Source organism: Python bivittatus, unplaced genomic scaffold (genome assembly GCF_059951505.1).
Source record: "Python bivittatus isolate LINGU-HERP-01145 unplaced genomic scaffold, Pbiv_v1 ctg000410_np1212, whole genome shotgun sequence".
Classification (NCBI taxonomy): domain Eukaryota; kingdom Metazoa; phylum Chordata; class Lepidosauria; order Squamata; family Pythonidae; genus Python; species Python bivittatus.
Window position 1 is genome coordinate 10,872,999 of NW_028277067.1, and position 24,824 is coordinate 10,897,822.

Consider the following 24,824-nt stretch of genomic DNA (forward strand, 5'->3'; position numbering starts at 1 on the left):
AAACATTTTTTAAGCATTCTTTTGGTTCTGATCTCGGAAATTTGGGTTGCAAATGATAAAGTGGGCACTGCTGGCGAAGAGGCATATTCGCAGCTGCATCCTTTCAAGCCAATTCTCCCCAAGAAGGAATCTGTCCAAAACCTTTTGTTTCGGTTTGTTTTAACCTGATCACGAAAGATCTTGATTCAACATGGAAAGTGTTGAAAATCTTGATTTTATGCAAAGAATATTTCTTCTTTTCTCCCCTCCCTCTTTCAGTTAATTTAGAACATCTTTATCTTCCAGAGTGTTTGCACTTTTGAAAAGTTGACTTTTGTCCTTGTAAGCCTGTAGAAACAGAATTCAACAGTCTAGACATCATTCTCCTACTAGGATATCCATTCTTCCTTTTTCCTGTCCTATCTTTTTTTTCTTTTATGAATAGGAAATACATGGACACAAAGCAAAGTTAGCAAAAATAAAATATAAAGATTCCAAAAAAACCCTGTGATATTGCTTCTGTGTTGATTATAGTGTGATGGTGACAATGCACTTTCGTTTTAAGAAGAGTTATACAAATATTCCCATTTTTCATTCTACCCTTCCTTTCTGATTTATGCTAGGTATATTATAGAGGCACAAAACTGGTCTGGCTCCAGGTGTTTAAATTCTTCCCAAATCTAGAGTTCTGTATGTGTGTACATATACATAAATCTTCAACTATTCAGCCTGCTTTAAAAAAAGTATTTTCCTTTAACTGTTACAAATATTCTAAAACATCTCTGATGTATTGTAAATTTACAGAATTAACTGATAAGAATACAGTGTGTTTTTTAAAAAATCCCAGAAAATAAAATTAATTTAAATTACAAGACAATATAATTTTTTAAACACTGCCAGGAATAAAATCTTAATGAATTGACAGGATAGAAAGCTAAATTAGATTCTTTCTTTCAATGCCTATAAAACAAGAGTACGGCATTTTAGAGACTATAAAGCCATTTATTTAATCTATGAAAATAATGTACAATAAATAATTTGCATTTTATTATTAAAGCATTTAAATAAATAATCTACTTCTAAAAGGAAGGGGCAAAATCTTTCTTTCGTTCTTTCTTTCTTTCTCTCTTTCTCGCTTTCTTTCTTTCTTTAAATTAAGACGTCTAAATGTCTTGTTTTGGTTCCTGAGAATTTCATTAAAAAGACAGTCCTCGGACATTTTCTTCTTGTTTTGCATTTGTTAATGTCTGCTCGGTCGAAATGGGGGCATGGGAGAGAAAAGAATCTGGTTCTTGAAATATTTCAAAGTCTAAACGGCATCTTTTCTTGAGCTGAAAAATAAAAACCTATTTTGCATTTTTAACACCTAGGCACCAGCTTGACCCCAATCTCCCCACCACGCATTTGGGGGGGGGGGAGGAATAAGGAAAATCCAAATTTTATTGAAGCATAAATTCCCTTTGGAAAAAAAAAATGACTGAGATCATTTAACATGATAATTTCTCTAAAGAGAGATACCTTTCTCTCCAGTGAAACATTTTTCCCCAATGGAGTACCGAGAGAAAATGGGAGGGCGGTGGTCAAAAGGGGAAGGTTAGCAATGGTTTCAAATGGCCGGACTTAACTAGGGGTGGTGTGTGCATACACTTCTCTGTATTATTTATAGGGGCATATCGCCCAAGGCAGATAATAAATGGGGAAAGGGTGCGAGAGGTTACTGGAAATTGAAATGGGGCAGATCCAACGCACAGAGCGTGCTAGCAAAAAAGTCCAGGTCTTCCAGGGAGAAGCTCACGGGGCTATCTGCGCAGCCCTGGAGGCCGGGCGAAATCTCCCCTGCGGCTTGCGGGCAAGAATTCGCCGAGAAGGCGCCCGGGTCCAGCGGCAACAACGGAGACTTTCGGCTTTCGGGGAACGCGTCGCCCGGCGAGGAGGCAGAGCAGGAGGAGGACGAGCAGGAAGAGGTGGTGCGAGCGCAGGCCACTCCGCCGGGCTCCGCGGCCGGAGCTCTGCCCTGGCTGGGCGCCGGGTAAGGCGCCGGGGCCCTCGAAGCCTCTCTGCTGTGGCTGCTGGCTGGGTAGGAGCGAGGCATCTGCCGTGCTCCCGCGCAGGAAGGGCTGCCGTCCTCGGCTTCCCCCGCTTCTTGCCTGATGCCTTGGTCCCCCTCGGTGGGGTCTGCGCTGTGCTGCGTTTGCCTCTTGTGTTTCATCCGACGGTTCTGGAACCAGACCTTCACCTGCCTTTCCGTCAAGTCCAGCAAAGCCGCGATCTCAACCCGGCGGGGTCTGCAGAGGTATTTGTTAAAGTGGAATTCCTTCTCCAACTCGAGGAGCTGCGTGTTGGTATAAGCCGTCCTCAGCCGCCGAGAAGCTTTCTCGCTGGGGTCTAAAAAGCCCTGCGCGTCTGGAGGGGGAAGACAGCAGAATTACACAAAGTAACACCAACCGGCTAAGCGAAGGGTCCCATCTCCGTTTTGTCTTGGGGGTGGGTGCAGGACTGCGGGACGGGAAAGGGGAGGGGAGAGAGCCATTTTAAACGACTTGGGCATCTTGCAAACTTTTGTGGGGCACGGAGTTTTCCCCGACCACAGATACCTCTGCACCCTGGACACACAGTGCAACGGCTAGAAACCAAAGCCTTCACACTTCCTCCAAGAACCAGAGTACAGGAGGGAGGCAGGGCGAGCCTAATGCCAAATGCATATAGGGGTTGGGGGCGCATTTTGGAAGAGCTCGCTGGCATTCAGCTCTAGAGGAATCCACACTCAAGAGTGGGTGTTGGCTCGCTGTCTTTTATCCTCGCCTTTGTGTTGTGTCTCTCTATGTACGTATGTATCTCTGGAGGAGGGGGATGTCCCATAACTAAGTGACCAAAAACCAATTCTAAGCAAGCAAAACAACACAAACCATGAATAAGAAGAACACGGAGAAGAGAGAGAAAGAGGCGCATGCCTTGAAAGGTTGATCTCCCTAGCCGCAACCTAAGAAACGGAAAGCCCCAAAAGCTAGCCTCTCCTGTCCGCTAGCTGAGATTCTCCCCGGGAAAATTTTGACCAGGTGCCCGGACTCTTCCCAGATTGCCGTCAGTCAGCAATGCATCTCCCGCTTTCTGGGAGGCGGGTGTGTCGGGGGGGGGGGGCACTGAATCAAGACAAGGAAGCAAAACCCTTCCTTCCCCAAGGCATCATGGTGGAGTTGGGGGTGATTGGGTGGTTAGTAGATGAGGAACATTAGTTTCAACCTTGGGGTGTTGGACCGATTATCCAAAGAACGGTTCTTCTGGTGAGCTGGGGAGGGGAAAGGGGAAAAGATTCCGGGGTTTTCCCTTCTGCCTTCTTTCTGTTCATCGTTCTGCTACACTGGAAATAGAAGCAGCGTACTGGGTAGCCAGTGCCACTCCCCGTGCCTCCCCAAGCAACTCAGCCAAACTGCCTTCCTTCTCGCCCCTGGAATAACCAGTCCAAGGACAGACACAGAGGAAGACGCCGTACAACAGAGCTGCAAACGATGTGTAACAGGGGAGAGAGAAGTGGAGTTATTCAGTTCTGAAAATTGGCTGGGCAAGGGGAGAGCGAGAAAGAGACAGGAAGGACGGAAGGAAGGAAAAATTCATGCATGCAGTCATTCTAATCTTTCAGTAATTTGGATTAGAAATGGGAGACGGGTATTCCTTTGCCTCCTTTTCCAAGACTTAGGGAGCTTTAAATAGAAGAATTTTTGTCTCTTCCCTTCACTCTGCCCACTCACCCACCCAAATTTTCACTCTCCCCCCCCGTCCCCTTTACTGCATACAGACCTGCAGGAGAAGCGGCGGTGGCAAATCCAGGCACGGAAGAGGAGGAAGGCGAAGAGGCAGGGACCTGGTGGGCTTTCTTAAAAGATTTCTTCTCCTTCATCCAGGGGAATTCTCCGCCCAGGGCAGAAGGCTGGAGCGTGGCTTTCGGGGCCTGCCCATGCCGGGCCCTCTTTTGGCTCCTCGGCGTAGGCTGGCTGCTGGAACGAGGATCCAAGCCGAGGAGGGTTTGTTCCAGAGGAGGAGGAATTAACGTCGGCGGTTCCTTGATTGATGAAGTTTGAAATGTCTCCAGGACAGCGGGAAGGGACGTCAGACACTCCGCTAGCGATGGCTGGCTGTTTATGAAGCCTATCTCCCTCTCAAATTCAAAATTCATGGCTTTTTCCAGAGGCCCAGTGCAAAAGGGAGGGGGGGGGGAGGTGGGTGGGTGGGTGGGGAAGGAACGCTGGATCTTTCAGGCCCTTCCAATATTTTATATCCTTTTTAGTATTAATATTATTTGCAGTCTCCTCCCCCTCTTCTACCCACCTTTTTATTTTTATTTTTTAATATCTTATATTGCTGATAAAACAGGCGTATGGGGACCTTGCTCTATTAAACTGACGAGCAGGGATAAATTGCAGCCAATTCCTCATCACATGACCTGGCTGGCCCAATAGCAGGGCCCACCTAGTTGAAAACAGAGGGTTGGGGTCCCCCCCCCCATCATGGCTAATAATAATAGCAACCATGACAATAATAACAGCAATAATACTCCCATTTGTCACATTTGGAGATTTCTAGTCCTGATTACAAATGCTAAATCCAGAGGAAGATGCTCCTGAAGGTTTGACTGAGGAGACAGTAGTGGGGGGTGAGCAGGTGGTGATGGTTACAGTTTGCCTTTTAAGTTTATCTGGCAAGAAGGTTGAGTGACTGGCTCGGTCTAGGAGAGGGAATGAAGGAGGGGAAAGAGGTGTTGACAGAGAGGACAGACGTCAGGTATAGAGAAGAAATATCCCAGGTAGAAACACTTCTCTTTTACAACCAGCCACGCTGAAACTGAATGAAAGGAATTCATGTGAAACAGCTGACTTGAATCATATCTGGATTAAAAACATTCCAAACTGGCCAATTCAAATCAGTATGAAAGGACTTTCAAAAGTGTTTCTGATAACACATTCTAGGGCAACCCGCTTAGAGACCTTGGAATGTTTGAGGTGATGGGGGAAGAAGGCATGACTTACTAAACAAAAATCTGTAAAAAGAGTTTCTTTAAGAATAAAGGGAAAACTTCTAGCACTCCCCCCTCCCCATAATTTATCTCTTTTCCCCTCTCAAATGTGTATTTTGTGGGATCATCAACTTAATTTTAAAAGCCTTTTTTCAAATATAAAAACAAGTTCTTAAAGTCCCTTCCAACCCTATGATTCTATGTATCTAAGAAAGTTTCCAGGCCTCCACCCCCGCCCCCTTTTTTAAAAGTTGCCCACAAACTGAGCAAGTAAAGAGCAGAGACTGAGGGGGAGAGGGAGGCGATCAATCTTTTCTCACCAAAGACTTCTGACAGCCCAGGCTTTGCTCACTTCTTAAAGAATTTGGATGTTTATCAGAATTTCTGAAAGAAGATTTTTTTCTACAGATTTGGACTTGATTGGTAAAGGTACAAAATAAAATAGTTTGAAGGCTAGCGGGTGGGAAATTGAGATGGGGATAAGAGAGATAAAAACCAAAAGAGCATCTGAGAATCTAGAATGCTGTTTACCATTTGTTTATTCAAGCTGCATTTCTCTCTAGCCTCAGATATACTAGAAAATAGAGCTGGAAAGCTTCAGTAGAGGAAAGAGGCAAAATTTAAAAACTTTGTCAGTTCAAACATCCATGTGGGTGGCATGAAAACCTTAAATCTGAGAGAAATAGATGGCTTGTAAGTGAGGAAAAAAGAATTCCAAAAGCCTCTGTGGGCAGACCTAAGATGGGTTCTGAAAACTACAAAGCTGTAAATAATTACATTGTTAGCAAAAGCAAAAATAAGCTAGTATTTTGAGAGGTGTTTGCTCTGCTGTGGCTTATAAAACTGTTAAGTGTTAAGAAATATTTCAAAATCTGTGGTGAAAATGTTATTTGGAAGCATTACTCCTAACAATAAAGTTACTATTTCTTGCCCCAAACTATGGCATATATGCTATTTTGGGAAACGTTGCTCATGATTCAATCCCATCTGATTTTTTTTAAAAAGACCATTGCATTCAAGACCAAACCATTCTGTTGAAATGGATGTAACCTCAACAGAGCAATGGATCTGAGAAGCAATGTTATTATCTATTCTTTCCCTTCCCCAAAATGACAGTCATCTTTGCAAAGCTGCCTTATTTAAAATGTGTACAAAGTTAAGCTTATCCTACCATGATCAATTTTAGACCATCTGCAGCTCTGGGGTTATAGGCATTATTTTTTCCCACAGCTTCTAAAAGTACTGTGAGAATAAAGTACAGTACAATTATCATAAACTACAGTTGCCCATAGATGTGGTGATAGCATAATTCAGTTTGCATCTGGATAATTTTTAAATGAATAACCTCCAACTTTAGATTCTGTTACAACCCCCCAAACTGGAAAAGGACAATAGTGCAAAAGAAAAGCAATGAAAGAAAATGAATGTTTCCATTTATATTAGATTGCCAAAGCATTAAGGTGTGGTGAAAAAAATGAAAAGAAACTCAAATCAAAGTATTTGCACTTCAGTGCTTGAGTTTGGTCTGCAGAAAAGTCACCAGTGGAATTTCACTTTCAATCCCATTTTCATGCTGTGAGTGAACACCCACTTTCCACATAAAGTCCATTTGGCTGATCATATTCGATCTAGCTGCATTTGCACTGCCAGCATCAATGCCATTAATTGCTGCTTTCAACTAAAAACCCTGACTTTGTTGGTCCATCTGTGATTCATCTACAGCGATACTGAATAATACGTTTTGTAATATTACAGATGCAAGACTATATGCATTCATGTTTTAGACACAGGTACAGAGATGGTTTGACGTAATATAATTGACCTATCATAAATTCTACCCCATCCCTGAGATTATCATGAGAGGTCCTGTTCCAGGTACCCTCACATGCTGAAGCTTCAATGGAAATTCATCCCAGCTATGCAACGTTTTCCCCCATAAGATCCATCTGATTCTACTCTGCTATTTTTCAGTGCCAGAGTCCTTTTTTTGTCCTAGGTCTTTTAATTTCTGTTCCATTACTCTCAATAGTTTGATCTTGGTTATTTTAAATCTCTGCTGCTTTTATAAACTGTTCTAATAGACTGGTATCATGTACTATAGATGTATGGATTATAGGTTTCTTTAAACTGTATGTTGCCCTGAGAGTTGGAACTTTAGGATGGCTAACGAATTTTAGAAGTAAATATCTAAATAAATATTTCACCCTGGGAAAAGTCAGTTTTGTGAATGAGAGAAAAATTTATTTTGTAAATTAGTGTGTATTTTTAAAAATATAAATATTGAAAAATAGAGCTAATGGATGGAACAAGTCAAATGATTGGAAACATACAATTAGTGAATGCTAAAAAGAAAAGTAAATCTGTAAGACAATTTCTCTGAAAGCATTTTTGTTTTTATCATGCTTGCCATTGTTTTCTAATGTGCTTTAGAAGAAGCAGAGAACTCAGATCTTAAACTTAAATTCTAGCTCTTAGTATCTGTAGATGCAGGATTCTGATGTCGTCTTATTCAACCAAACACAGAAACCACAGAGAGAACCTATAGGAAAGAATGTACCAAGAATGCAGGGGAGGGAATATTTCAGCTGGTGAAGGTATGGCTGAAAGGTGAGCCTTCCTGGGCATTGTCAGAAGCTAGAATCTCCTGGCCAATTAACCTTCACTTGACCTGAACATTTTGAAACAGGCTGCAGTCCTCTCATCACTACACCTAGCAATAATACCCTTTTAACTGGATGGGAATTACTTCTGAATATAGGATTGTGCAGCTGCTGAAAGAGCAATATGCAGGTATTAAAAATAGTAAAGGGTTTTTCTTGTTTGACACATTGAGTCCAATGTGTCTGAGAACATGAGGCACTCCCACATAAAAGAATAATGCTAATTTTAAAAAAAAATACTCCAGACTTAAATCTGATTCTGAATTCTTGATTTTGCAAGCCAAGTTACTGAACATAACGCAATTTTCTTTATTTGTGCATAGTGGTGGCAGCATTAAGTATAAGATAAAGTATGTGCTATTACTCCCTAAGATTTATTTCTTGTAGTAGCATGCCAGGAACTAGACCTTTTTGCTAGGATAATTTATTTGAGGAAACCTTTTCACAGAGGTCTGAATAACATGGGGGCCAATATTTTAGTTCAGTTAAATCATCCATAAAATCACAGTCAGGGAAATGATAGTGGGGGAGGGGAGATATTGCATTCTTGACTATTGTTGTTTGATCAGATCCCAATCAAAGTTTCCACGCTCTTATGCTTTTAAATTACAGCACCACAGAATATTAAATTACTTCTTGCATGGATGAACATAACCCAGCTACAACCATGAATGCAAGAAAGGGTGCTTCGGGTGCTTTTTAAAAAATTGTTATTTATGATTGCATGAAAGCTATAATTATCAGTGGAACTTAATATACCAACAAAACAAAACAAAACCAAATATTTTTTTAAGTCCCTCTGGCCTGGAATTCATGCCTGTTTGTAGAAGCAATCTATTTTTCTCCTTCCTACATTCATCAAAGATAGAGCCACAGACCAACAATAGAGGCAAAGATAAGTCTTTAAAGCAGTGAGAATAGCATTGCCATCTAGAATCTCTTTCTCTCTCTAGTCATCCTGCTGAAGACAATGAAACTGCTTTGGAGCTCAGTTGACAGCAAATTGAAATCACATTTATACCATACTACAATAAACAATCAACTGTAACATAAAACAATATGCAGCAGCCTTTCTAAGAAGCTATAGACCAGGGAGAACTATGTCAAGCCAGTCCTATAGTCTCTAGTAAGAAGTTAATGAAGTGCAGGAAGAAAGTTCTATGAATCTGGCCAGATGCATATGTTTTCTTTGTGCTGTATGTATCTTATATGGGCAAGCATTTACCTATTGTCAACATACCAAGTACTTTATGTAAATGTGACCAATATGATCCAGATCAGCCTGCTCCAACCTGTGCAATGCAGTCCAACAAAATCAGGTGGATATCAGGTTAGGGAAAGCTGTGGCAGATGAATGCTTTTGGTTCCTCCCCATAAAACGTTCAGAAGCAAGAGGTGCTATTGCAGAAAGGAGCCACAACACAAATTCAGCTTAGATGGTTCTACCCTATACACATTATTTCTGTAGCATAAGGGAAGAACACATGGTAGCAAGTCTGTAAAGCAGTAGTAATATCTGTATCAGGCCTATGACCATGACTTCAGAAAAGCAGAGAACATACAATTCAGTTTACAGTTCATCCCTCACATTGTGAGCTTAACTCAAGTTTGATGTTATATAAATGCCTGTCTTTAAAGCTGATATTAATCAGCTACATCAGAGCAAACAAACTTCTGTTGCATCTAATTAGTCTAGCATCTTTTATTCTATAATGGCCAACCAGATGCTTCCATCCTTCACAAGCAGGACACAAAGGCAGAAGTCTTCTCCCACTACCGTTTTCCAGCAACTGATTTACCAAGCTATATTGCCTCCAGTATATAACTATGACAGACAGTGATGGGCCTAATGGGATGGGAGCAAAAGGGATATGTTTATTACAGGACAAATTTAGTATCAGCTCACTAAAACTGGTACCAGGCTACATAGGCAGTTTTCAGTCAACATACCCAAAGTGGTTACTAAATTGGCCCATTTTCTAGGTTCATGCAAGACATTGAATGTTAGACTACCCAACAGTTTTGGTTCTTAAATCTCCTAATACATAAACACACACACCCTAACCCTTAACCAAATTTAGCGTGTTATCAGTTGATTTGGTTGTGTCTTGCTAACACAGCCAGTGAATCTGCAGTGTTCTAATTAGACTTTAGGACCAAGATAAACAGCATTTTGTTCTGCTGGGGCATATTCCAGTACATGGGGGCCACACTCCATGCCAGCAATGGATGGGGTTGAACCAAGCAGTGGGTGGAGCCATCATTCTCACTGCTGACTCCTTTCATTTTCCTCCTTGCACAATAGGCTACCAAGGAAAGGACAGATCCCTTTTGCCCAAGGTCTCAATTGCTTGCTTGGAAAAAGTTTTTGAAATTAAGCTTCAGAGTTAGAGCATTCATAGAACCATAGAGCATTCATCCAACAACCAGTGGGATGTCCCAGGGAAGGACCACTTCAGTGCCCAACTGCCCTTTCTAACAGAAGCACTGACTTACAATTATGGTTCTACTTTAGGAAGTGTAAATGCAGAGATTTAGCAAGAGATCACACAAATAACCCTGAACAAGGAAGGTCACAGATGCTGCACAAATGACATCCCCACACCAACTATGCTGAATAAAGAAAAACTCTGTGTCATAAGTTCCCAAAACACAAACTTATTTCCACTTGCCAAACCCAGTGAAGAAAAAGAATCAGAAAGAAATGCTCAGCTTCTTCCTCTCCCTCACAGGGGATTTCATAAGGGCAAGGCAAAAAGCCTGACTTCAATCACAGAGCAAAGTGTTTGCTATGAATTAAAAATATAGCGTACAATAGTGTTTCTAATAGTGAGACCAGCAGTGATTGCAACAGCCTACAAGCCTCCCCATTAATACTAGGGAGTTCTAGAATCCCTGGGCTTAAGAGTTTTGGAGGGGAGTCCTGAACTTAATCCCAGCCCCCTCCTCTTATTGACTGTAGCATGTGATGAAGCAGCCTTGCAGGGTTTGGGGATCCTCTTGCACATTATGTAGGTGAGGGTGGCCTTCTGCCCCCAGATTCTGCCTTGAAGGCCCCATTGCCACAACCCTTCCTAGAAAGGTGGAGATAACAAAGCGTCATCAAAAGACAACAGCTCTTTTCTTCAGTAACATTCGATTTTCGATCTGAATCATTCTACTGCCGTATAAACAGAACCCTCTAATTTGACAGGACATTTACATTAGGTTCCAGCCTCATAAGAGTTTTGCAAAGAGTAAATTCTCATCTAGGTTGGGAGCGTACAAGGCAGATTAGCCAAGCTTAATTCTTATCTGTCTCTTTTTTTAAGCACCTTCCCTTCCCCCCAACTTTCGATGCTCCAAGCAGCATCTGCCTCCAACTCTTTCCTTGTTTTATTTAGTGATTTAATTTCACCATAGATTCTCCCCCAACACCCACCCACATGCACTCACTCTTAATTTCAGCAAGAAAGCCCGTGTGCCTTTTGTTATGATTAATCATTTTCCTTTGTTTTCATTTTAGGCCCAATGGCTGTTTAGTCTGGACAGCACGTGATCCCCCTTCTTTGTATCCGCAGAAGATGAAGGGTAATTTTAATTGGCGTGAGACTACTTAGAACAAGATTTTCGAAGTGGAAGGGGGGAGACTGAGGTCATTGTGGGGAGAGTGGGAGGGAAATCAACCCCCCAATGATTAACTTTTAAAATAATTCTAATCAGCTGGGAGAAGTGCTCTTGTTCTATAAGCTGTAAAATAATGCAGTGCCTGTCATAACCTAGAGGATAAACAGGAACGGGGAAGGAGGGATAAGTCAGATAAATGCCTTTCTCATTAATGGATGAAAAATTTAGAATTGCTATTTTTAAAAAAACTGAACAGCTTCATTTCATTTGATACCTCCTTTTTCTGCCTGTTTTCAAATCTGACCAGCGGGACAAGAACAAATTAAGAACAGAAAGTTTATTCAAGAATTGTTCAACAGACAACCCTTTCAGCAAAGAAATAAACTTATCTACTGTAAAGAACAAAGGAAGATGCTTCAAAAAAGAGGAGGAAGTGGTGGTGGAGGAAGAGGAGAATGGGGTGGGGTGGGGATTAGCTAGTTCTTCTAACTGAGGACTATACAATTACAGCCTGATTTCATGCCTCCAGTAGAACTAAACACATTATTTTAAGTACGAAGGTAACTACTGGCCTTTTCCCTAAATTACAATAACTAAAAAAAGAAAAAGAATGGGGAGAACAGGAAGAATAGGAAAAAAAATTGGTTGTACAATGTCAAAGAAAAAACACCATAGTCCTTTATAACAAGTCAATACTAAAAAAAGTACATTTTCCTTATAAATACATAAATGTTGGGGATAAATAATGCAACAAAAGAAAAAATAGTTTAAAACTGGCTATAACCAATAAATATAATATAATATAATATATATTTATATATTTATATATATGAATGTTTACTGGAACATGGCACACCTCCATTGAAAATCGTATTCCAATGTGTGTCCTTCAAAAGTTGGTATATATAGCCATTAAAATGTAAACTCTAAGTGCAAGAAAGAATGTCAGGCCAAAGAAGAGGCGCCAGTAAAGAAGTCCCCTCCCCAAAAGGATCCTTTACTTCGCTTCCATTTGGAGGACATAACAGTTTCTGATCAAATATACCCTGTTTTCACGTTCAAGAGAAGTTACACAAACAAACGCAAAGACATCTTAGATGTGAGAGAGTCCCCCAGCCCTTAACCAACCTTAAAATAAAAGTAAAAAGAAGGGTAGGCAATCATTTCCCTAGGAAGGACAAGGGGGAGGTCTCCATTTTTCTCCTTCCAGATGTTAGACTTTTATTTGTATAAGCAAGCTCAATTTTGCTGTTAAAATTAATTGGCAAAAGAATCACTCCGCTGCCCAATTCTGGAAAAAAACTCTGATGAAATTAAAGAGGAGGGAGTGGAATATAGCAGTGAAGAATTTGTAAGGATGCATTTCTGCAGATAATGGAGTGTTGGGTTGGTGAAGGAAACTGGCCAAGGGGGCGGGGAGCCTGTTCAACAGTTTGCAGATGGGTGGAGGTGCACTGAGAATGGAAAAAGACAGCTTTCCATTCAATACCTTAGATCTCCCTTTCTTCTTTATAAAATAAACCTTTAAGAATTGCAATAGATTAGCATTTAGCTAAGGGAGAAGGGTGATAGATATAAGAAATATTGAGGTGTATTCAAGATCCACACCCAGAGCTTTTTGTGCATGTTGTATGATTTTTTTTCTTTTAAAAAGTAAGAGAAATTGTCTATTTCAATGAATTTCTAAGATTCAGAATAACCAGGACTTTTTTTTTCTACATTCGAAACATTTGTGTCGAAACCTCAGGACAAATATATGTGTGAAATGCAAATCTGAAATAGATTCTCAAAAGGACTTTTTAAAAGGGGTGAAATTCACTAGTGACATCTCCCTTTCCCCCTTATCAAAATGGATTTGACTGAGTCCCTGTGTGCTTGTGTGTCTGTGTAAGTATACGTTCCTGTGTGGCTGATTGTCTCCAAACACCTATATACCCTTCTATAATTGTAAACAAAAGTATTTGCATACTTCTAAGAAAAGAAAATACTTGAAATAAATGGAAGTAAATTCTACAGCTAGACAACTTTCAGCAGAAAATTCTCTTGCACAAACTGCATTGAAATAAATGGCAGCTACCGTTGTTTTTTGGATTGTGTCCATCCAACAGTGGTTTCAGCAGGTCTTTTTCATGGGGCAGTCTTACACACATCCACACCCTTCCTCCTGCAATGGAAGTGGGCATCAGATCGGAGGCTTAATGAATGTATCGATAATCAATCTATATTTAAGGAAGGCATCTGTTGCATATAAATGGGCTACAGTTTTGTGGTCTGGACACATACACGTGATTGGAATATTTGCTCCTAATTTCATTAAGAATCCTCACTGCCTGCATGATTGGGAATGTGACCCATGAACAGAGAGAATGGTGACTCCTTTTGCCATTCAGATTATTTCAATGGAATTCCCCTTGACAGAGATTTACTTGGGAGTAATAAAAATTCTACCAGTTATGCAAAAGGGGGTGGTAGAACAGTGGTAGGCAATCTGTTGCTCTCTAGATAATCCACAACCCTTTGTGTTTATTAGCTGACCAGGGCTGATGGGAGCTGATGTCCAAAAATATAAAAGGCATGAAGTTACCTTCTCCTGTGGCACAGTGAGCTGGGAAAGTTCTTCAGCTTGTCGTTAGATTGCAACAATGCTTCCTGATTTATAATACACCTCCACCCTGCCTGTGGAGAGCTAGTATCTCATGGAAACGTGCTGTGCCATTCAAGATGTTATCTTGAGCAGTTAAAAACATGGCTCCCATATGTCTACTCACAAAACCTGCAAAAGTTGTGTCCACGAAAGCACAAGTTCACTCTGACCCCCTCTCTACTCCCTCCGCCTAAAGTGGATTAGAACACAAATGATGAAGTGGGTTTAAGATGCATTTCTCAAAGTAAGTTCTCACGCTGAGGAAAATGGAAGTTGATTCCCACAATCTTATTGACTTTTTCACACTTTTGGGTTCCACTAGTCTGCCCATCCCTAGCCTGGGCTTACAATAGGGCCTTCTAGAACTCAACCAGGGGCTCAGGAGCCCTAGGTTTTGTTTGTTTTAATCTGAGGACTGTTATCTCAACCACATGAAGGACACCAGGCTGTCAACTGCCTTCACCTTTCTTTGAGGTGGGAATACTTCCCACCTCAAAGAGCAGGGCACAACCATAAGCCTCCTAAGCTCTTTTTCACCTTAGGGGAGCCACTCCAATCAAGCTGGCAAGAATGGCAAGACACAGCATGAATAAACTGTGCCCCTTAAGCAACAGATTTAGGGTTTCATAAAGGGTTTCAACACAAATGTTTGTGTGTCCATTCTCTTTTGCAAAGAAAGCCCACGGTTCAACCAACCAGTCTATCCACCGACTCACCAACCCCATGTCCGCCTCCCTTCTCTGTTAACTCCCCACCGAGTCTGCCCTGCCCCTCATCACAGATGGGTCAGCTTGGGCGCCTCTTGGATTCTACCCTGAGTAGAAGCGTGGTGAGAAGAAAGGTCCGTATAGGTCGGGTGAGCCTCGCAAGGCCCGTGGTGCTGGTTGGAACCCATCTGGGGGCCCCCGTTGTACTCCATGCTGGGGGGCTGGTGATGCTGAAGGGGGTTCAGCCCGTAAAGCGACGAGGCAGAGTTGGGCATAGAATCCACGTAGTTGCCACCCACGTAGACTGGGCTGCCTTGCATATTGGGGGGGCCATAGCTGCCACCCCCATTACCCTGTAAGACGTGAGGATCGTACTCAGGTGCCGTGTTGGCGTACTTCTGTTGGCTGGGGCATCCCTTGATGGAGTTTTGGTAGGCAGTGGGCATGGCGTAGGCATTCTGGTGTGGTTTGTTGAAGGAGGGCGGAGACGGAGCTTCATAGTTCGAAGTCATGGGGTGCAGGGCGTTCAGGAAGCCTGCAGAGGACTGCAGGGCTTGGGGCGGGCTCCCAGTGGGGGAAGGCCCCCCCGAGGATGACCCGAGGCCTTTTGACTTCTGATCCTTTTTGTATTTCATCCTCCGGTTCTGGAACCAGATTTTGATCTGCCGCTCACTGAGGTTTAACAGGTTGGCCATCTCCACTCGGCGCGGCCTGCAAAGGTAGCGGTTGAAGTGGAATTCCTTCTCCAGCTCGACCAGCTGGGCGCTGGTGTAAGCTGTGCGGGCCCTCTTGGAAGCCGAGGAGCCCGGAGGGCTTTTCTCGCCGCTGCAGCTTTCTGGAAAGGAGGTCGGGAAATGAAATCAAAGATAATTACTTACATGCAGAAAATTGAATGCACAGGCTTCTTAATAAATCCTCCGACGGGCGAGAAGGCTACACCCTCCCCCAGTCCCCACTCCATAATCGTGTCATTTATTAAGAGTTCTGTTCTCCAAAGCTGCCCCCACGCTTTATGAAAATTTGATCATGTCATGCAGAAAAGAAATCCAGGGCTATTTATTTGGGAGTCGATTATTTTGAAGCAGACCCTTTCAGAGGAAATTACGTGGGCACAGTTGGCAAGACGAAATGAATCAAGCACCCTGGTATACAGACCTGCCCTGCCTGTAGCCCACCAAGTCTGCTAGTCTGAATGAGTCCACAAAAGTGGGTGCCTACCTGCTTTGAGAGGTGTAACTCATAAGCCTACTTCCAGGGTATACCCCTCCCTCCACACTTAGGAAAGGCACATGCCTCTTGCAAGCCCCCACTTATTCCAAGGGAGGGCTGCATAGGAGAACTTCTTGTGGGATGGTGTCCAGGTATTTTTATAATCAAAAGTGCAAAAGGACAGCAAGCCTTCTATACAGATCCAAATGCTGGTATTTATCTTGTGCTTTAAAGTAAATGGGAACTGTGTTCTTTTTGAAGGAGCTCCCCAACCCTCCAGTCCTGACTTGCAAGAAAGATTGACTGTGAAGCAAAAGGGCTCGGGCCCAGGGTACACATGTGAAAGAATATGTTAGCAGAGATTTGAGGCAATACAGCTGGACTAATCATCTCAAACTGCAATTGGGGGAACCATTAGTAATAAATAGCTCCCCCCCCCCAACTGCCTTGTAGAAGTCCTTTTTATTCCCCACCATAGAAGCAAGTGTAATATGGAAACTGATTTTTTCCAAATGATTTCTACATCCACAACCTGTAATGGGACAAAACCATTCTATTGCTCAAGAATCTACCACCCACTTCAACCATACGCCTATTCTCTGCCTTATTTGGGAGAGTTTTGCATTGTAACAAACTTACATCCAAAGATATGTGCGTACGTGAATATGTACAGAGATGTGTTGCAGCTGGGTGAAACACACATACTTTGAAGCCATAGTTACTATATATTAAATAAACTTGTAATATTCCCAGCACTGTTATGATGTACAGTAAAATTCTTGTGTTCTTGCAGTGAGAAGAAATGTAAAGAAAATGTAATAGTTTCAAGAAAATGTTTTTATGTGGAACAAAAATAGTATTTGGGGATGCAGTTAATATAGATTTAGTGGACACTGGTGAGAGTTCACATGCCCTTCAGGGCTAAGTGGTTTGTGAATCTGCCTTTGCAAAGGTCTCTCCTAAAAATTGTACTTTTCAATGAGAGCTTTTCCATTTGGTTCTGAATCATAGGCATGTGTGAAACTGAATCTAACTCATACAGTTGTTATTCTAGGCTATGATTCCATCAGTATTTCCTGCAAATTCCTGTTCTCTGGTTTACTTATATCTATATCTATATCATACAATAATAGTATGTGAACTTGAAATACCACTTTTCTTCACTGACCACTTGCATAAGGCAAACTGTTTTTAGACTGCTTGATGGCACCTTAATAGTTTTTCTCTCTCCTTTTTCCAGATGCATAGGTTGAGAAATGCAAATGTTAACCCTCTTCCTCAATGCAAAATGTGCACACTTTGCTCAAGAACTGAAAGAAGCCGTGAATATGCAAGAGGAACTACTGTATGAAAACCAGGATATAATCTGTCCCAGAGGTTCCCAAACCTTTTGTTTTCACCGGCACATTTGGAATTTTAGAACATACTGTGGGGTGTCCTCATGGAATAGCTGCTTGGGAATTTATGCTTTCCCCAAATGACTGCCATGGGGGAAAACAAAACACAGATTTATCAGAATGCTACCCACCCCTTCAGCCATTGTGGATGTTCTCCTGTAGGGTGCTCCCTACTTACCATTGTTTGCTGTTGTCCTTACTCTGGGCAAGTGGGCATGGGTCCAAAAAAAGTACTGGCTGCAACCGCCTATCATTTTTATTTTCTTAAAAAAAAAAAACAAAAGAAAACAACCTAATGGAGTCCACTGGGGCCCAAAGGCATTAGTGGAAATAAAGGTGACGCTGGAGGATGGTGCTTTGCTCATGCAGCATGCCAATTTCCAATTCATTTTTAATTGAAAGGTTTTTTAAATGTAAAAAGTCTATCAGATGTGATGTCTCCAGGCACATAGATGCCACACTGGGATTCCAGCTATTGCCTTTTAGTAGGACCATATTAATATGCTCGAACATATTAATCTGGCTGCTCCCTTAATTCAAGCATGAATTTAGCTCTGTACCTTTTGCGCAATAGCACATTCATGCAAATTATTCATCCAAATTGAACTGTGTCATAGTATACAACTTTGAATAGTGCTGCTGATTCAAAATCACTTAGTATAGAGAAATGGCTATAAGAAGTTTGTTTTTTATTAAGAAAGGAACCGCACTGACTTCAAAGGAATTTACACCTAAAGAAGAACTATAACCTAAGCATACTTAGACGTGAGTTCTAATAAAGTTACTCTCACTTGTTTCCATTTGAATTTAGGATCTTGACACCAAAGTGCTTAGAAATGAATCTGGAGCCATTGACATTTGTTGCTATTATGAGCTTCGTCCCCCATAAAATCTGCTATCCTTAATAATTCTATAGTTTAAATATCAAGGGGAAAAAAACCCTCTCCTTTTGCTACCAGGCAAGACTTGGACTAAATGACTACATTATATATGGACAAAACCCATTTTGTGTGGCATTAGAAGGTGGAGATTGGGAAACAGTAGCCTTCATGCCTGCAACAAATTAGTCAATCTCTGCTGGATATTAGTGAGCATCCATGCTAAACCAATGGCATATAAAATGGAGTATAGAACACATCTCGGGACTTTGATGGAAATACATTTTGTCAGGTGTAAAAAACAGACATTATAAACTGGAGACCATAACTCATGATAAGCCAGCTCTGCCCAGACTGTCTGGTTTGAAGAAGGCTTGTCCTACATCCAGCAGACTGAGGAAGGAGATCACAGGGTCCTATGGTAGAAGGGTGGATAGATCCACTTTGGAGGAATGCTCCTGCAGCCAGCAAAAACAGCCAGCCTCCCTGTCATGAGACAAAGGCGACTGCAAGCTTTCTGATTCAATTGTGTTTTATCTTCAGAGAGGGGGGCTATGTTCTTTTTTTTTTAATAGGGAGCATTACAAAATGGCCCTCTTACCTGTAGCAACCTACCCTGTGTCCAACAGCTGGGACTAATGGAAGTTAACTTTCTCTGACATAAAAGAGAAGTGCTTTGAGTCCCAATGTTACTGGTGACAAAACCTCTGCATATGTGTAGGTGTGAGAGGCAGAGCATTACTCCAGTATAAGTAGCTGATACTAATCATCATGTGTGATTAGTATCCAAATCCACGTCGTTCTTTGCAGGAATGGTGGGAGGAGGGGGGTTCTGACATTTATTCATACATGAAATTGAAATGAGGAACCTCTTGATCCTCCTTTGCCACCTTTAGCCCTTCTGCCTTCATGTGCAATTCACAGAACCGCTCCTACTCCTCCCATAGCTTGTTCTATTCCCTTTCTGGCACTCTCAGCTCTGCCTCTGGGGCAGATAACTCTCTTTGTTGCAAGCTACTTCTCACTTCTATAACAAGCTTTTCCTTCAAGATCAAGCTCCCAAGTAGGTCCTTTTTTTGAGCCATCTTAATCATCCATTTTCTTCTAATCCAGATATGTTGAACAGCAACCCCCCATCGCCCTGAGCCAGCATGGCTATGCTGGCTCTACTGATGGGGATTATAGTTCCACCCAGGCTGCTGCCCTAACTTAAATTATGCTCTTCCAGGGCCGAGCGGGCTGGGTCCCCAGCCCAGGCCCTTCAGGCAAGGGGCGGGGGAGAGTATGCCACTGCAGACACAGCGCCTGGCACTGCCCACCCTTGAGCAGGAGAACCTTGCACGGGCTCGCACCCATCCACCACGTCTCTTTCCTACACCCACCCTGGCTGTCTCTAGCCAAACTGGGTCTGCTTGTGCGTGTGCCGGGGAGGGAGCAGAGAGTACCGTAGGCGCACGGGGAAGTGTGGGGCTATTTCCAAAAGCAGAAGATACCTGCGCAAGGGGAGCTGTTTTTCTGCTTGGCGTTTTGCCTCGACTCTTTCATCCAGGGGAAAATCTGCTTGGTGAGGGCGGCGTTACTAGAAGCCAGGCTGGATTTGCTGGGGACACTTTTGACCGCCCCCGGCTGGCTATGGTTATTGCTGCCGCCGGTGCTGTTGGACGTGGTGCTGCCGCTGCCGCTGGTGGCGGAGACGGGGTTGGTGGGCGGCGAGACGGGCGGGGGCGGGTGGTGCTCCTGAGGCAGGCTGGGGCGCAGGCAGCTCCCGTTCAGGTCCTTCGCCTTGGCCAGCGGGGCCGCGTTGCCCAGAGACTGGAGAGTGCAGGCGGGCCGCTGGTAATCGCTCTCCACGTGGGCCGCGGGCTGGAAGGGCTGCGGAGAAGGGCCCTCGTAACCGAAGCCGTTGGCCCCCGGGTAGGAGTAAGCCCCGAAGAGCGGGGAGGTGTCGTAGTAGCTGGTCTTCTGCATGGCTGGGGTTCCCCGAGGCGCTCGCTCGCTGCTACCAGGCTCCGGTTGGCCCTCTCATGGAAGGACATTGGCACCCCCCGGGTCACGTGACAAGGGGGCCTTCCCTTCCCCCGGTGTCTTTTGGAAGCTGACCTGAAAGGTTAGAAGGCACATACAATGATACGGCTCGGCCTCTGAATCCATCTTGGCGGCTGAAAAGCGCGTGACATGAATAGCTGGCCGGCTACGGAGGAGGGCGGGGAGCGGGGAGCAGATGCCGCCGCCAACAGCTTTTTGCCGGGTGCTCTGGGACGCACCTCGCCTCTCTCCATTGGGCCAAGATTTCTAGAGATATACATATACATCCACGCGCGCACACACACACACACACACAAAGAGGGAGCTGCGTACGGGCAAACCGTTCGCCAAATCAATTCCTCAGCAGCGTTTCCCTCCTGTGCTTTCTTTCCGACCTTGTTGTTATAGAGTTCAGTTCTTTTTGTTCGTCTGCTTGTTTGTTTTAACTACACCGTTACCTATACACAGTTCCCGTAGACAGAGAGCACTTGCTGCCGCAGGGTCCCGTTTAGACCGTTCAACCCAGTTCTCCAAAACCTACTACCTCCCCACATACCAGTCTTTTCACACACGCGCGCACACTTGCTCCAGTACAAGGACGAGGCATTTTATTTCCACGCCCCAAAGAAGTGAATGGATCTCAACCTGGTTACCGCCTATTTAAGGGACTGAATGAAGACGAAGGAAACGGACGGGAGGGGGCTTGGAAGTTAAAATTCCGGAAATCTGTGGAACTGACTTCCAGATAAACTATGTCTGAGATGGAAGATCACTTGGAAAATCTATTCGGACTGACTTTTGGTAGTATTTGCATATTTTTAACAACCACAGCCAGGCACCCCCATGGAACTGCCAAATGTATCTCACCTGAATTCCTGTTGCAAAATTAAAGTATAATATTTTCCCAATTCATGATTGAGGAGCTTTGGAAAAACAAACCTAAGTATACATTGGATTAAATTATATTTAATCGTACCTTTAAATGCTTCTGAGGTTCAGAAGTCAAATTTAAATGAACATTTAACATTTTGAAAATGTTTGTTAATGCTTCTGAAATATTTCCAGATTTGATTGATTTATTTAATCCGCTGCTTTCAAAAGAGGAATGAGCTCAAGTTCTTTGATGTTGGTTCTTTTGATGCTGTTTTTGCATCTCTGCTTGCAGTCTGAAATTGGCTGTGGAAACCCCTCTTCCCTGGAGTCGTTAAAATCCTGCCTTGTTACCGCTCAAGGTGTGAGCCTGGCCTCTCTCTTTCCTAAAGCCCAGCTACAGCTCACTTCTTCTCGTCTGCTCTTTGAACAAAACAAATCCCGTTTTTCTCACAAAACCATTTGGTCCCTTGCTTTTGTTTCCCTTTAACTTTTATGTTGGGATTTTATTTTATTTTATTTAAGATATCCTTCCAAAAGAAAGAGGACTCCTTTCACTCCTAGGGAAAATTAATTTTATAAATATAATAAACGCTATAATATATTTAATGGACCAAAACATGGATCCGTGGAAAGGAGTTCTCTTTATCGCTCTTCAACCCTTCTGTGTTTCATTACATTCCATGGGGCTACATTCTATTTTCCTTCCTTTCAGGCATAAAAAATAGTATCGAAAGCCACCGTTCAGTTCTGCCCATTGTCAAGGGATGGGCAAATATACCAACCTTCCCTACATTGATTCAATTCAAAATCTACGTATCCTTCATATCTCACCTCTTCCCTACCTCTTCCTCTTCACATTTGTGATTCTCTACCCTGGCCTTGGAATCGTAGCCATGGCTTTCCAGAGGTAGGCGGCTAAAATCTTCCATGGCCGGGTGTTCCTGGAAAGAATTAGGGCAGCTGCCCTGCCTTAACTCAGCATCCAGGAAATATTTCTTAGCCGACATCACAGTCTAGTGCTCTCCTCCAAAGGTTTGAAGAAAAAAGAAAAGGATTTTCCTATGGAAAGTGGGAGGCTAAGTGCCCTGACTCAGCCATTATTATCTCCTCTCTAGGCCCGCTTGGTTTGTTTTGGACTTTCTGAGAGCGCTGGAGAGCCTAGGAGAAACAAACAGCAAAAGGTTTTGCTTGTTGGCTTTTGTTGGCTTAAATTAAGCTATGTCTTTAAAATATTAATCTCCTTTCTACCCAAAAAGGAATCCAAAGTAGTCTGTGCACTCAGTAGCTAACATTTGGGTCCCTTTTTGTACCTCATCTTTCAACACTTTCCAAATGTCGGTCATTTGTCTTAGTCGAAGACGGGTGGAATCGTAAATGATTTACTCCAAGGAATTGTTGTGGTAGTTAAACACATGCACACATATACACAGAGAGAAATATCCATTGGAATAATGAATAAGAAATCAGATCGTGCATTTGCAATTAGTCGTTGAAATGTCAACCACAGCCCTGAAGTTGTTTTTTGCCTGCTTGGAAGTTTCATTTTTATTCCCAAGGATACTTCAGAATAAATGCCTCTTTTCTTGGGGACTTTTGTAAAATAGATTTTTTAAAAATCCCAAACTGAAGAGTCCAAAAGCACCTAAAAGGCTTGTGATGAAACTGAAGGTAGGCTATAAGGCCGAGGTGGGAAATGGAAACATAACCTTTTTCCCTTTAACCTCCATGATGGGGTGGGAAAAAAATTATAATTATATTGCTGGGCTAGAATAAAATTAAGCAGCCTTTTTGTTGAAAGCTTGTTTTCCCAAAGCAAATAGTATAATAATAATAATAATAATAATAATAATAATAATAATAATAATAATAATAGTAATACACCATAACAATTCAAAGCAAAGGGCTACTATATTCATTAGAGTGAAGATTAGGAAAAAAAGAAGGAAGGAAGGAAGGAAGGAAGGAAGGAAGGAAGGAAGGAAGGAAGGAAGGAAGGAAGGAAGGAAGGAGACAGAAGCCATTCTAGTGAAAAGGGGAAGGATAAAGAAAAGGAAAAATAAAGGAGTGAGAATAGCAAAAAGAGAGCAAAAGGGGGGTAGAAGAAAAGGGGAGGGAAGGGAAGGGAAGGAGGGGGAAGAAGAAGAAGGAGAAGAGAGCGAGCGAGCGAGCGAGCGAGAGAGAGTCGCTGCGTGGAAGGAAGCTTAGAGCTTGTGAACTCTTCATGAACCGCGATGCGAGTCATACAGCTATAAATCATGGAGACACGGTCTCCGCCATTCACAACTGATAGCCTATTTCGGTCCACCTTACCTTAGCCTCTGACGAGAGCAGCGCGGCGAGCAGACATAATATATTTTCGCAGCCAGCAAGCAACGCAATCAATAAGCGAGGAGAGCTCCCCCCATTCCTCTCGGTTAAAAAAAAATGTTCAAGGAATATCTAGAGGGAGAAATCCGGTCATAACGCCAAAGGGAGGGGGGATCTCTCTATAGAAGCTCTCGTGGAGGGATGCGGGGGTCTTCTCTCTCTCGCTCTCAATCCGTTTGGGGAGGAGGGGGAAGGTGAGAAGAGGGAGAAATCACAAGATTCTCGACAGCCTTCCAAAGATGTTGAGGGAATCCTTGGATTCTGACTGCCCTGTACTCTCGGTACGCCCTGTTCACGGTTAACAATGGCCTCTGGCTTTACAGCGGAAAGCAAGAGAGGAGAGAGAGAGACAGAGAGACAGAGAGAGAGGGGGACAGACAGACAGACCGACAGGGTACCAAGGAGGGGAAAACAGAAGAATCGCTGACATCAAACCCTCCACTAGGCAATGCCTAGGCTGAGGTTTAAAAATACTACTAATATTAGTGCTAATTCTAGTACTAATAACCCGCTTGCCATTTAAAGGGGAGAACAGTGGGGGAGGGGAGGAATAAGGAGACATGTACCGTAAAGAGACTTTGTATCTGGCAAGGGGGGAGGCGATGGTGTGTGTGTGTGTGTGTGCGTGCGCTTTGGAGAGCTTGGGCAAACGCCAAGGTTGCTTCCTGACAGTGTCAGTTAAGGAAAAAGCAATATGCAAATAGAGACATGGTGGACACAGAGGCCTAGCAGGAGAACTGGAGTTGTATTGATCCACATGCTTCTCAACTATATGTCAAGTTATGCTAATAAATCTTCAGAAAGAGAATCATACCCTCCCCCCGCCCCCTCCAGCCACCGCCTTCTTGTCATCCTATTCTCTTTCTTCCTCTTCCTCTTTTTCTCTCCTCCTGAGGATTATTTCAGTATAGCTACAGAAGAGGCCTTTCAATCTTCTGCTACTTCATCTGATGCAAACTGGATGTCATATATAGAGAATATGACATCATTATGGTGGCTACCTTTCAGGGGAAGGTAACAGAAACATAGCAAAATAAAGTTGTGGGTGTGTGGGTGTGTGGGTGTGTATTAATGCAAATTCAAGGAGGTATGAAATAGAAGAGTCAAATAAAGTTTATATATACTAAGCCAGAATTTTTGTGATTGGCTATTTGGATGCTCTGGCAATGTGTGATTGAGCAGGGAAGAGGTGCCTCTGTATCAGGAAAGAAAAAAGGTACATTTCTGGCAGCCCATCACATTATTTTGTGCATATGGAAAGTAGGTACAAAACCATTTGTTTGCTGGACGTTACTTCTAAGTTGTATAACTGGAATGTGGGTGCATGAAACAATTTGACATGGGAGAAGTAAAGTAAACCATCGGATGGATGGATGGATGGATGGATGGATGGATGGATGGATGGACGGACGGATGGATGAAAAAATAGAAAGATAGAAAAATAAAACGATAGATGGATAGATGATGTCAA

The 24,824-nt window shown here is 43.0% G+C and overlaps 2 protein-coding genes across 2 annotated transcripts in view; both read right to left on the reverse strand.

The window, feature by feature from the left end:
* Positions 1 to 950: 950 nt before the first annotated feature.
* Positions 951 to 8,760, reverse strand: HOXB2 (homeobox B2). Its single transcript, XM_007434213.4, has 2 exons — positions 3,775 to 8,760; positions 951 to 2,382 (listed from the first exon to the last, which is right to left on the reverse strand). Exons 1-2 carry the CDS (start codon positions 4,148 to 4,150, stop codon positions 1,694 to 1,696), a joined length of 1,065 nt encoding a protein of 354 aa, XP_007434275.1. The 5' UTR covers positions 4,151 to 8,760; the 3' UTR covers positions 951 to 1,693.
* Positions 8,761 to 11,552: 2,792 nt separating this feature from the next.
* HOXB3 (homeobox B3) overlaps positions 11,553 to 24,824 on the reverse strand; it is a 50,092-nt gene continuing 36,820 nt past the window's right edge. Inside the window, exons 4-5 of the mRNA XM_088143479.1 lie at positions 19,582 to 20,188; positions 11,553 to 15,439 (exon numbers count right to left, since the gene is read on the reverse strand). Coding sequence (XP_087999605.1) covers positions 14,673 to 15,439; positions 19,582 to 20,056 — 1,242 coding nt within the window. The 5' untranslated portion in view covers positions 20,057 to 20,188 and the 3' untranslated portion in view covers positions 11,553 to 14,672. The remainder of the gene's footprint in view (positions 15,440 to 19,581; positions 20,189 to 24,824) is intronic.